General features: G+C 41.7%; 1 protein-coding gene across 5 annotated transcripts in view; it reads right to left on the reverse strand.

The window, feature by feature from the left end:
- The window catches only part of TRAK1 (trafficking kinesin protein 1), a 153,170-nt gene that overhangs the window by 86,923 nt on the left and 53,071 nt on the right, over positions 1 to 13,176 (reverse strand). For all 5 annotated transcript variants that reach the window (XM_084858051.1, XM_084858053.1, XM_084858054.1 and 2 more), the window contains exon 3: positions 1,192 to 1,386. Coding sequence is in view for 1 of the 5 variants with exons in the window: in XM_084858047.1 (XP_084714173.1) it covers positions 1,192 to 1,386 (195 nt within the window). In the remaining 4 variants the exon portion in view is untranslated. The remainder of the gene's footprint in view (positions 1 to 1,191; positions 1,387 to 13,176) is intronic.

Here is a 13,176-nt window from a genome sequence, read left to right on the forward strand (position 1 = left end):
AAAACTCTGGGTTGTTTAATCCCCAACAACCCAGGGTACTGTCTTAGGGTATCATGGCTAATGGGGAGGGCATTCTTGGGTTATTTTGTCAAGCTGATGCAAAGAAGAAATGGTGAGTGGCTGCATGCATGCTCCTGCACAGCCCCACTAATTCATGGGTTGTTTAACCCTTGAATTGGAGCTATATTGTTTCAAGGGAATTCTGTTTTTTAAACTGATGTTTGACTCCTACTCTGCTTTTTGGTGACTGATTGTGTTGTGACTGTGTGCAGGCTTGCAGCTTATTCAGCTGCTTTGAACGTCCACTCAACCCAATTGGAGTTAAGGAGCTTGTATGCAGGATTGCAACCTTAGTTTCCTATCCACTCACTGCATCATAAGCCAAAGCAAAGGCATGAACTTGGGTGGAGATTGACATATGCAAGCTACATTCCAAATGCTTTTAGTTGGGTGTAAAATGTCATATGCAATCTACAGCAGAAATGCTGTTATGAGTGGCCTATTTGTTTAAAAACTGTTTTTTCCCCACCTACTATGTATACAGTCAGGGCCAGAAATATTGGAACAAGGATAACTGTTTTGGCAGTTGGCCTCTGTACACCACCACATTGAAGTTGAAAGGAAACACACCCAGATGGGAGCGAAGTCAGGACTTTCAGCTGTAATTCAAGGGGTTTGACAAAAGTGGGGCACTACCCATTCAGAAAGTACAGCCAGTGGCATACGCACACACCCATTGTTGGTGGCTCATAAGTAATGGAACGAATGGCTGACAAGCAGCTGCATGGCCAGGTGTGGCCTGTTTCCTGGGTACCCCATGACTGGGTACCCCAGTGCCCCACTTTTGTCAAACCCCTTGAATTACAGCTGAAAGTCCTGACTTCGCTCTCATCTGGGTGTGTTTCCTTTCAACTTCAATGTGGTGGTGTACAGAGGCCAACTGCCAAAACAGTTATCCTTGCTCCCATATTTCTGGCCCTGACTGTATATACACGTGCTTTCACAGCAGGACTAAGTTTAAGCTCATGATTTCTATTTTATCAGTGTCAGCTTTCAGATTAATGTGATCCATCCTGTATATTGAATTGTTTCCCCAAGAACAGTTGCTACACTAAGGGCATCTAGAAAAAGTCAACTAATACATTCTATGGGTAATTGCATTTGAGTACAAATAAAAATATTTGAACTTACGGAAGTATTTCAGTGTCTCTTCTATTTGCTCAGTTGTTAAGTCAATATTCGCATCAGGAGAAATGAGCGGAGTATGAAGCCAGTCGTCGTGGTCATAACCATAGATTGTATCTGCTCTTAGCTTGTAGTGGGGCAGCTGCTCTTCCAGCAGGCTGATGATTTCAACTTCGGGAAGATCAGTACTATTGCACACATCTAAGAGGAGGGAAAGGACAACACAGGATTTGGGTTACGTGGCTTTTAAAATAAAATAGGGCATTTTTTTATTTAATAGAACCCATATCAGCAAAATTCCATCCAATAAATTCCATCAGCTCTGGCAAAATTCTATCCAATTAAAAAAAGAGATAGAAAGAAAGACATTTCTTGGAAGCTATGACTCTAAATATTTAAGAAGAAAACAGATAGGAAGTGCCTGACAATAAACTGGACATTTTGTCCCTCATAAACTGGACTTGTCATAATGCTAATACATGCACCATTCTGATCCTAGCTTCTATACATCATAGACTTGCCCCTGAAGTGCCCAGGGTGGAATCAGAGGTAGATCTGCAGTCCAAAGCTGTGACTTACTGGAAAAACTGGTGTGAAAAATTGCAAAGACTCTGTTACACCAAATACACACTATATTAGTTCTTCACATTCACAAATGTCCATGTTCGGAGTTTTGGAGAAAAATAATAAAACCTGTGAATGAAATAATTCCTACCACCTATAATAATAGTAATAAATCAGAATGCTTTATTGAACAGAGATAAGCCTGCATTTTTCAAAATGCTCTCACTTTACTAGAGTGCACATTTCCATTCTTGATTTAGGGATAAGCAATGGTTTCAGCTGCAAACACCAAACACACACACACCTGCACAGCAAAGAAAATTACAGCTGGTGCTATTCAACCTTAAAACACATCTCAGATCTCTGGCCTACTTGGAAATATAAAAACTAGAAATTATAACACAAAGCATTTCTGTGAGTTAGAGCTGTGATGCAAAACATATTTACTTGGAAATGAAATCAACAGGCTTTCTTTCCAAGTAACCTTGCATCTCAGAATGCTTGTCTAGGATTTTACGTTAATATCTATGCTCCAGTTAAGAACAGACTGAATTGAGACTTGCACATCTTGAGCTATTGCTAGTATGTACACATGTCTCACTAGTATTATTGCCTCTTGTTGTTGTTGTTCAGTCGTTCAGTCATGTCCGACTCTTCGTGACCTCATGGACCATAGCACGCCAGGTCTTCCTGTCCTGGGCTCTCTCCCCGAGTGTGCTCACGTTCATATTCATTGCATCAGTGATGCTATCTAGCCATCTCATCCTCTGCCGTCCCCTTCTCCTTTTGCCTTCAATCTTTCCCAGCATCAGGGTCTTTTCCAGGGATTTTTCTCTTCACATTAGGTGGCCAAAATATTTGAGCTTCAGCTTCAGAATCTGTCCTTCCAATGAGCACTCAGGGTTGATTTCCTTTAGGATGGACTGATTTGACCTCCTTGCAGTCCAGGGGACTTATTGCCTCTACCTGTATGCTTTTTATTTCCAACAGAAGAATGGTATTGCAAACCTCTATTTCACCCACAAAAGGTGGTTCTGTCACCCCTGCCGCGCGCGCGCGCACACACACACACACACACACACACACAGCCTTGTTTCAGGTAGTGTTACAGCAACAAGCTATTAACTTAGAATGCCTAGTAAGTATATTGCATCTGCCCCAGCCTCCGCCTTTTATCTCTACCAAATTCATGATTCTTAGGGCTCCTATTCCAGCATTGTTAGGGCAGCGACCCATTTTATCCTTTATGACTAAACAGTGCTGCTGGGAATAAGTGATCTCATCACCATGTGACTCAAGCAAACCTCAAAGGGAGACGTTTTACTAGAAACAGCTACCATGTAGCTTCCTCACAAAAAAGGAAAAGGCCAGGCATTATCCTCCACTGAGCATTTCACACATCTGCTGTTACTCTAAAAGCCTCACATGTCAAAATCATCTCACTGAAGCCAAGTAAAACATAGAAACAAGGTTCCACGCAGCTACATTACTATGTATTAACAATAGTTATATATTGCTTCTCATTTGAAACAATATTTTTAAAGCTCTGGTAAAGTCTGAATATACTGGCAGTATATACATGTTGAGCACCAACAGGATGTGATGTTTAGCTCTGATGCAGCTAAACCTCATCCCCTCACTGTAGGTCTCTCATGTATGGTAAGAATTCTGCACTGTTCCAAAGTAAAAATGCAGCCACAGTTGATCAGCTGGTTTGCTTGTGCTAGAGCATGTCTTGGTTTTAGTGACAATAAATTAGTACTAACCAAAGCTGAAATTAGGTGTGATGACAAGAGAGAGAGAGAGAGAGAGAGAATTGGGTCACTGCTAATTTACTATACATTGACATGATTCAAAAGCTCCCCAACAGGATACTAGGCCAACACAAATAAAGGAGAACAACATTTATACGGGGAGAATGCATCTCAGGCTGCACATTGGGATGCGTTATGGGTGGTCTTGGTGCCTAGCTTGCAGCCAGAGCAAATTTTGCAAACAGAGCAGTAATATATACATTATTATCAGCCAACAAAATAAATTTGATCAAGGGGAGGTTGATTAGATAAAGAGCAGAAAATGTATTCAAGAAATTTTTGCCTAGGGGACGTATATAAAGGGCATCATAACAAATAATGTTGAATGTCCTCCACTTCCCCTGTCTCACAGATGCAGCCTTTGGTGCACAGGAATGTTATTAAATCTTCCTTCTAAATAGGTTGAGGGCATACACTGAAAGCACAGAGCTGTAAATGCTCTTCTGAGTGGTGCCAGAGCAAGATTAATAAAAAATATTGGTCCAGCCCAAAAGATGTTTTATGTATTGGGTACCAAGAGGAATATGCCATTGGGGAAATCAGATGTAGGTCTCACCGTTTGGAATCAAGGTGGATTTTCTTCTTTAACGAGTTGTTTAACTATTAGAAGCATAGTTTGGTAGAGCTACCATATTAATCCCATTGTACTGACTGAATTTGAGAATTGTGCTGACTGAATTTGAGAATTGTACTGACTGAATTTGCCCAGGAGCTTTGAGCCAAAGATTGTTGTTGTTCTAGGAAACATGTTTTGGGGAGATGGGTATCACTCATACTAACCGGCTTCAGCCAGTACAGGGCTAGAGCAACATGTGCACCGGTTTGTGGAGAGAGTAGCCCTGTTTCAGCCCTTAAAAAAGGAGCAGGTGTGCCTTTAGAGACAACCAACAGAGATTTTAAGAAGGAGTTCTGCACAACTTTCAGAGAGGAGACTTCACTGTAGTCCCAAATCTAATTTTTATACTCTTTTTACTCTTGTATTTCTGTTTACTAGCTTTACTGTATTTTATCTTACTATTTTTATGGCATTCCATTTTAGCTTATCCTCCTATTTGTATTTTATTTTAAATGTATCAAATTGTGATGGCTTACTGCTTTTAGCAATAAAGATAATTCCAATTCAGAATTTACTATACAGTAGGGAGGGGAGAGGGAATGTAAAAGCACAGCATGGAGAGGCTGGAGGAGGGTCAGAACCCTAATTAATTAATTACATTTATATGCTGCCTTTTCCTCTAAGAAGCCCAAGGTGGAATACATGATCTCCCTCCTCTCCATTTTCTCCCTACAACAACCCTGTGGGGTGGGTAAAGCTGAGAGTAAGTGAATGGTCCAAAGTCACCCAATGAGCTTCATGGTTGATGGGGACTTGAACCCAGGTCTCTCCAGTCTAACACCCTGAGCATTACACCACACTGGTTATCTTCCCTTTCCCTGTTTGCGTTCGCCCTCCCCATGCAAAACCTCTTTTCTAAGAGGAAAATGGGGGGAGGAGCTGTTTGGGGGATGAGGGGGATGTTCAGCACCTCCTACCAGACTACTCATGCTGGGCCAGGAAGTGTAGCCCCACTCTTACCCTCACACAATTCAGTTCTAATCGTGTGAGGACTGAGTGCCCAAATAGGTCTTATGTAGCCTTCGAACTGGGAGTTGGCAGCTGGAAAGTGCACCAAGGGCAATCCAAACCAACTCCAACCTCAAATGAAAAATAGTATTTGCCGCACTCATTTCCTCCTGCGGCTGTGAATTCCAAATTCCACACTCTGAAGTCTCAATGGCTTGAATTGAGAGGGAACTATTTACTACATTTAGGGGCCAGTTTGGGCAGTGGTGTAATTTTTTAATCAGATCTGAACTCCAAGCTTTCAAATCCAGGAACCAAGGCCACAACTATGGACCACTTTCAATTGCATTTGAAACTGTTGTCATGGTTTCCCCCAGCATACTGTGAGAATTTTAGTGAGGGTGCCAAGTATTCTTTGTTAACAAATCCTAAGCTCCTCTCCACACAGTTACAATTCCCAGGATTCCTTTTTCGGGAGTCATGGCAATTATAAAACAGGCTTGAAAATCAATGTAGATTTCTATTTTAGGCATGCTATCAATGTATCAGAAGAGAATACTTTTAACACTAAGATCACGAGAACCAATCCTCAAACATGCAGGAACAATTAGGCATGGGAGATTCCCCACAATATTAGTCTTCTAGCTATGCAGACTACAACTGACATACCTACAACTAGACCAAATGCAATGCAATCAGGAAGGGAGGGGAGACGATGCAGCTGGAGACTGTACAATGGGAGTAATATTCTTTCTTGAACATGAAAATGCTATTTTTCAAAAGCCCTTCCAATAACAACACTATTTCACCGACCGTACACCACAAAGCATATTGACCAGGAGCTGACAATACTATGGAGAGGCAATTAAAGCATAGGTTAACTCTAATTGCATGTATTATAAGTGAGGGCTTTCCACATTTTTTCTTCCTGCCTCAAGAACAGTAATAGGATAATTTCCCTCAAATTCAGAAGAAATCAAGTTTACTACAGGTTTAGAGATTTTCCCTTCAAAATATTCAATAATACCCATACATTCCCTCAGATAATTTAAAGTCTTCTTTCCATTTCTAGCTCAGATTTAGCTTAATATATTTATTACATTTTATTCCACCATGAGTCCTACAAGGAACACAGCGGGGTTGACGTGCTCCTCCATTAAAATATTTTATCCTAACAACCCCCTGTTCCTAGTCCAATACCCAACTCTATACCACACTGGTTCACTTACAAAGAGTTAGGAATATTAACAGCATTCTTTTAGAACAGGGTTGGGCAAACTTGTGGCCCTCCAGATGTTTTGGTCTACAACTCCCATCAGCCCTATCCAATATAGCCAATGGTGAGGGATGATGGGAGTTGTAGGCCAAAACATCTGGAAGGCTCTGGAAGGTAGAAGTTGCCCACTTCTGTACTTGGGAATCTTACATTAGCAGTTGTTTGGGGGGGGGGGGTGTATGTGTTTTTACAGTAGACATAAATAGCATTAAGTATGCCTTGAAGCAGATCATAAAATTTCCTGTATTCTCAAGAGCTTGTGATTCATTACTGTACTTTGGTTTCATAAATGCACCCTGGTCTCACACCTATGCCTGTTCATTACAGTTTCTTTGCTTGTTAGACTTTGAGCTATTACACCTACCAGCTTCTTACAAAACGTATTTTTAGCCCAGTGGATATGGCCAATTATCCTACTAAAAAAAGAGAGTCACAGGTTTGCTGAACAAAGACCTTTGCTGGTATTCACTACCACACAGGTTCTTCATCGCTATAAAGCTCATTGAAGCTTTTATCAGTCAACTTTAAAAAGCATCTGCCAGGTACAAGGCACACATGTAAAGAACTTGGGTGTCACAAATCTCAATGAAGACCTTGGCTGTTGATTCTACTGCAAATCATACAGCCTCAGAGCAGCACTGTACAGGTAGTGGTTATATAAAGAAAAAAATGAGATTTGTTTTTTAGGAAATAACATTTTTATTTAAAAAAAACCTTACTACTCTACGATAAAAAATAGAAAACATTATTACAAGATTAACTAAATGACTTTCCAATGAGTTACAAAATATCAGTGTTATTAAGATTTAGGCTGCAATCATAGGCATGCTTACCTGGAGGTAAGTCCAACTGATCTCAGTGGGATTTACTTCTGAGTAGGCATGCATAGAATTGCTCTGTTAAACAGTTTGAATAATATTTAGACCACAAGAACATTATTTTAACTCACATTATTGGCAAATTCACCCCATCTAACCATAAGAACCACTTCTTCCATTTATCTCTTGATATCCTTTCTTTTTCAAAATTTGCAACACCCTTTATCCTATGAAGAACAAATTTTACAGATCCCATAATATTTCCAGGTTTACCTTATTGTTTCTTCTCTATGTTGCTGCACCATAAGAGCTAATAATACGAACAAATTTACAATGTGCACTGTAGACCATGGTACCTTCCAATATGCAATTATATGGTCCCTCAAGTTTCTACTTGGCCCTTTAAACCCTTCTCAAGGTCCTTGCCCCAAACTAATGTTTCCCACTTCTGCTTTTCTAAATCAGGACACACTACTATATTTGCCATCTCTTTCCAAGTCTCTTAACCTGGTGGGCAATCCTTCACAAATGTTGGAAAGTTTCCTTGTCCTTTTCTACCCTAGACATTTAAAGTTTTGCTCAAGTTTGCTTAGCTGGGGGGCGGGGGTTGCCTTTCTGATGTTGTAAATCTGTTGAGAGAAGCACCAGCTCAACTTCAAAAAGGAAAAAGGATCTTATCCTGAAAAAATTCCTTCATCCTTCAGGTATTCTGAGATATGATCTTTCTTTGTCTTTCTTGACAGAGTCAGAAGAACGCATCTTCCAAAATATGCTTAATAAACAGCTCTTTTGGTGTGCTTTGCCCCATCCATAAAACTTCAAAACTTTCAAATAAAGTTTCCAAACTTCAATACCTACTGCAGCTTCTCTCATACAGGTTGGGAGTGAAAACTTCATCACTGCTGTCAATTTATGAGGGAATTCTTCTTTTCCCCCAGAATTTGCCCCACATCAACAACAATGAAGAAGAAGGAGAAGTTTGCTGATGACACCAATTTATTTAGGGTGGTTAAAACAGAAATGGATTGTGAGGAACTCCAAAACGATCTCTCCAAAGTGAGAGAATGGGCATCTAAATGGCAAATGTGGTTCAATGTAGGCAAGTGTAAAGTGATGCACATTGGGGCAAAAAAATCCTAGCTTCAAGTATAACCTGATGGGATCAGAGCTAGAGGTGACTGACCAAGAAAGATCTGGGGGTTGTGATGGACAGCTCGATGAAGATGTCAACCCACTGTGCAGCTGCTATAAAAAAGGCAAACTCCATGTTATTTATTTATTAGATTTATTAGCTGCCTATCTCGCCACTCTAGGTATAATGTTAGGTATAACATTAGGTATAATTGTTAGGTATAATGTTAGGCATAATTAGAAAAGGAATTGAGAATAAAATGGCCAATATCATACTGCCCGTATACAAATCCATGGTGTGACCACACTTGGAATACTGGGTACAGTTCTGGTACCACACCTAAAAAAAAGATATTATAGAGCTGGAAGAAGTGCAGAAAAGGGCAACTAAAATTATCAAGGGGCTGGAGCATTTCCCCTATGAGGGAAGGTTACAACAGCTTGGGTTTGTTTTGCTTGGAAAAAGGAGGCTAAGGGGAGACATGATAGAGATGTACAAAACTATGCTCAGTGTGGAGAATGTGGATAGGGAGAAATTTTTCTCCTTCTCTCAAAATACTAGAACCTGGGGTCATCCCATGAAGGTGATTGGTGGGAGATTCAGGACAGATAAAAGGAAGGGCTTCTTCACACAGCACATAGTTAAACTATGGAATTTGCTACCACAGGATGTAATGGCCACCAATTTGGATGGTTTCAAAAGAGGGTTAGACAAATTCCTGGAGGAAAAGGCTATCAGTGGCTACTAGTCCTGATGGCTATATGCTACCTCCGATACCATGGGCAGTGAGCCTGTGTACACCAGTTGCTGGGGAACATGGGCGGGAGGGTGCTCTTGCGCTCATGTCCTGCTTGTGGGTCTCCTGTCAGCAGCTGGTTTGCCACTGTGTGAACAGGATGCTGGACTAGATGGACCCTTGGTCCAATCCAGCATGGCTCTTCGGTTCTTAAGGAGAAGGAAAGGAAAGGAAAGGAAAGGAAAGGAAAGGAAAGGAAAGGAAAGGAAAGGAAAGGAACAGCAGATACTTGCTAGAGATAGTGGAAAACATTACTACTATCACCCAGTACCTGGCACCCTGGAGAGGCATTTCAGCATTGTAGACCTGCTTAAGGGCTTTTGGAACTTAATTTGAAAATGAATGATGGATAGATATGGTCAGCAATAAAACATTAGAAACAAGCTATTAGCTGAAATGAGTGTACTGAACACCTGCTGATTTCAGATTTTGTGACTATGAAGTTATTTCTGTGACTTCTGAAGATTTGGCCTTTATAAAGCTTCTGTTTGTGCAAGGATTTTAAATGCTTACCTCTTATTTATATAGCCTGGTTGCAAGTGAAGCTCTACCGACAAAACCAGAACGTTTAGCTTGATAAGAGTCACTCCTTGTTTTCATCTTTCCAACTGATGTAACCAAATTGTTACAAATTTTTGTTTTAACTTCCATTCTCAATTTATCTTAAATCTATTCACTTGATTCTCTCCAGATATAAGATGTCTGTGAGGAAAATATATCTATGCCTCTATGCCTATACCTTATGAGAAAATGTTATCATAAATTTGGGATTATAATTTTACACCAGGTTTTTAAAATTATCTTAAATTGCTCCATAAAGACTGTTAAACTGGAGGATACACATTTCATATGCTAACCTTCTTGTTCATTAACAGCTGTTATTATATGAATACACACACTGTAGAATTTGCCTTATACATCAAGAGCACTCAGATAGTCTCAAAGCACATGGAGCTATAGCCTGGAAGTAAACCCACTCTTGTACCATTGAGTTACCAGGAGAGGGGTGGGGGAAAGAGGAGGAAATAGCAGCTTATCAGGAAAGCCACAGCAACTGCAGGATGCTTTAAACAAACTTCACACCCTCCCACTGAAAATCTAATTTTTATTAATAATGCTGTCTTAGGAGGGCGAACCAGTGCCATCTGGTGTTCAGCAGTCTTATTGCCACAAAATACAAGCACAAGAATAGCTTTCTATAATAAAGTTGATTCCTAGACAATAAAGGCAGTCATAAATTAAGACCAATGCTCGAGCAGGGCCAGCCCTAGGATAAACAGTGCCCTGGACAAGGAGTGCTTTTGGTGCCCCACCTCCTGTGGTCGGCTCTGCAGGGCCACCCAGAGGGTTTATGGGGCCTGGTGCAGGTGTGACATTGGGGCCCTGCTGCTGCCCCCTACGAGGACCCATGCACACGTGTACAGAGCTGGGGCCCCCATGTGAGAATTATTGAATGTGCAGACTACATCTGAGAATTCTCGCCTGCAATTCCTCCTTGCTCTGGGATCAAGCAGAACAGATGTGTTTCCAACTGACTTCTTACAGCTTGTGGCTTAATTTTATTATTATTTATATAGGGCTTATGGAAAGGACCGCGGTGGTTTAGTGGTTAAGACGCTGAACTGCAGACTGGAAGGTCGGCAGGTCAGCAGTTCGAGACCCGAGTGCTGCGTGACGGAGTGAGCTCCTGTCTTCAGTCCCAGCTTCTGCCAACCTAGCAGTTCGAAAGCAAGAAATTGCAAGTAGATAAATAGGTACCTAAAAAATCCTAAAAGATGATGCTGTTAAAGTGCTGCATTCAATATGCCAACAAATCTGGAACACTCAACAGTGGCTGCAAGACTGGAAAAGGTCAGTTTACATTCCAATTCCAAAGAAGGGCAACGCCAAAGAGTGTTCAAACTACCGCACAATTGCGCTCATTTCACATGCCAGCAAGGTGATGCTCAAAATCCTACAAGCTAGGCTTCAGCAGTATGCGAACCGAGAACTACCGGAAGTACAAGCTGGGTTTCGAAGAGGCAGAGGAACTAGAGATCAAATCGCCAACATTCGCTGCATCATGGAGAAAGCAAGAGAATTCCAGAAAAACGTCTATTTCTGCTTCATTGACTACGCTAAAGCCTTTGATTGTGTGGATCACAACAAACTGTGGCAAATTCTTAAAGTGATGGGAGTACCAGACCACCTTACCTGTCTCCTGAGAAACCTGTACGAGGGTCAAGAAGCAACAGTAAGAACCAGACATGGAACAATCGAGTGGTTCAAAATTGGGAAAGGAGTACGACAAGGCTGCATATTGTCACCCTGCTTATTTAACTTATATGCAGAGTACATCATGAGAAATGCCGGGTTGGATGAATCAGAGGTCGGAATTAAGATTGCTGGGAGAATTATCAACAACCTCCGATATGCAGACGATACCACCCTAATGGCAGAAAGCAAAGAGGATCTAAAGAGCCTCTTGTTGAGGGTGAAAGAGGAGAGTGCAAAAGCTGGTTTGAAACTCAACATTAAAAAAACTAAGATCATGGCATCTGGCCCCATCACTTCCTGGCATATCGAAGGGGAAGAAATGGAAGCAGTGACAGATTTTACTTTCTTGGGCTCCAAGATCACCGCAGACAGTGACTGTAGCCATGAAATTAAAAGACGCTTGCTCTTTGGGACGAAAGCTATGGCAAACCTAGACAGCATAGTAAGAAGCAGAGACATCACCTTGCCGACAAAGGTCCGTCTAATCAAAGCTATGGTTTTCCCAGTAGTAATGTATGGCTGTGAGAGCTGGACTATAAGGAAGGCTGAGCGCCGAAGAATTGATGCTTTCGAACTGTGGTGCTGGAGAAGACTCTTACGAGTCCCCTGGACTGCAAGGAGGTCCAATCAGTCCATCCTAAAGGAAATCAACCCTGAGTGCTCATTGGAAGGACAGATAATGAAGCTGAAGCTCCAATATTTTGGCCACCTAATGCAAAGAGAAAACTCCCTGGAAAAGACCCTGATGCTGGGAAAGACTGAAGGCAAAAGGAGAAGGGGACGGCAGAGGATGAGATGGCTAGATAGCATCACGGATGCAATGAATATGAACTTGAGCACGCTCCGGGAGAGAGCGCAGGACAGGAAGGCCTGGCGTGCTATGGTCCATGGGGTCACGAAGAGTCGGACACGACTGAACGACTGAACAACAACAACAAAATAGGTACCGCCTCGGCGGGAAAGGTAACAGCGTTCCGTGCACATTGGTGTTCAGTCATGCCAGCCACATGACCACGGAAGCGTCTTTGGACAGCGCTGGCTCTTCAACTTAGAAACGGGGATGAGCACCGCACCCTAGAGTCGGACACGACTGGTTGGGGACACCTTTACCTTTACCTTTTATGGTGTTTACAGTATTTGAAGCGCTACATGCTAGGTAATATTGCCTCAAAGTAAAGCTGCGCTCCACTGATTTTTACCTAGTGCAAATGACATCGAAGTGGAAACTGAATTTGAAACATACTTCATCATTTTTTGATAAATATACTTAGTTATCAAAAATGAAGACAATTTTTGTAGTTAGTACCCAAACAACCTGTAGAACCTTGAAAAAAAGGTTACAGGCCCTTGCTTTTTGCCACCCTAGCTCACTGCAGACAGTACATTAAAAAAAGCACAGCCATTGAGTTCAGCTTGGCACCCCCCTCCGCTCAGCACCCCAGGCGACCGCCCAGCTCACCCACCCCTAAAGGCTGGCCCTGCGCTCAAGATACGCCTTTGCAGAAAAGAACAAAGAAAGATGAAAATCAGCAAGCCAGACAATTCATGGAAGCCATATAATCACTACTTAAAGTACCTCCTGACATGTATAGTGGCAAGGCAGTGCTGGCCCAAGATATTTCACTGCCTCAGGCGCATCCTAAATGCCACTACACATACCACTTTTAAAAATCTTGCCGCATCAGTCAGACTGCTAATACAATTCCGGCCTTCATCTATCATCCCTGCCTCCATTTGTTCCTTCATCAGAAATCCTATGCACACATACGTG

This window comes from Heloderma suspectum, chromosome 5 (assembly GCF_057233095.1).
Source record: "Heloderma suspectum isolate Gila_16-S chromosome 5, 16-S_ref, whole genome shotgun sequence".
NCBI classification, from domain to species: domain Eukaryota; kingdom Metazoa; phylum Chordata; class Lepidosauria; order Squamata; family Helodermatidae; genus Heloderma; species Heloderma suspectum.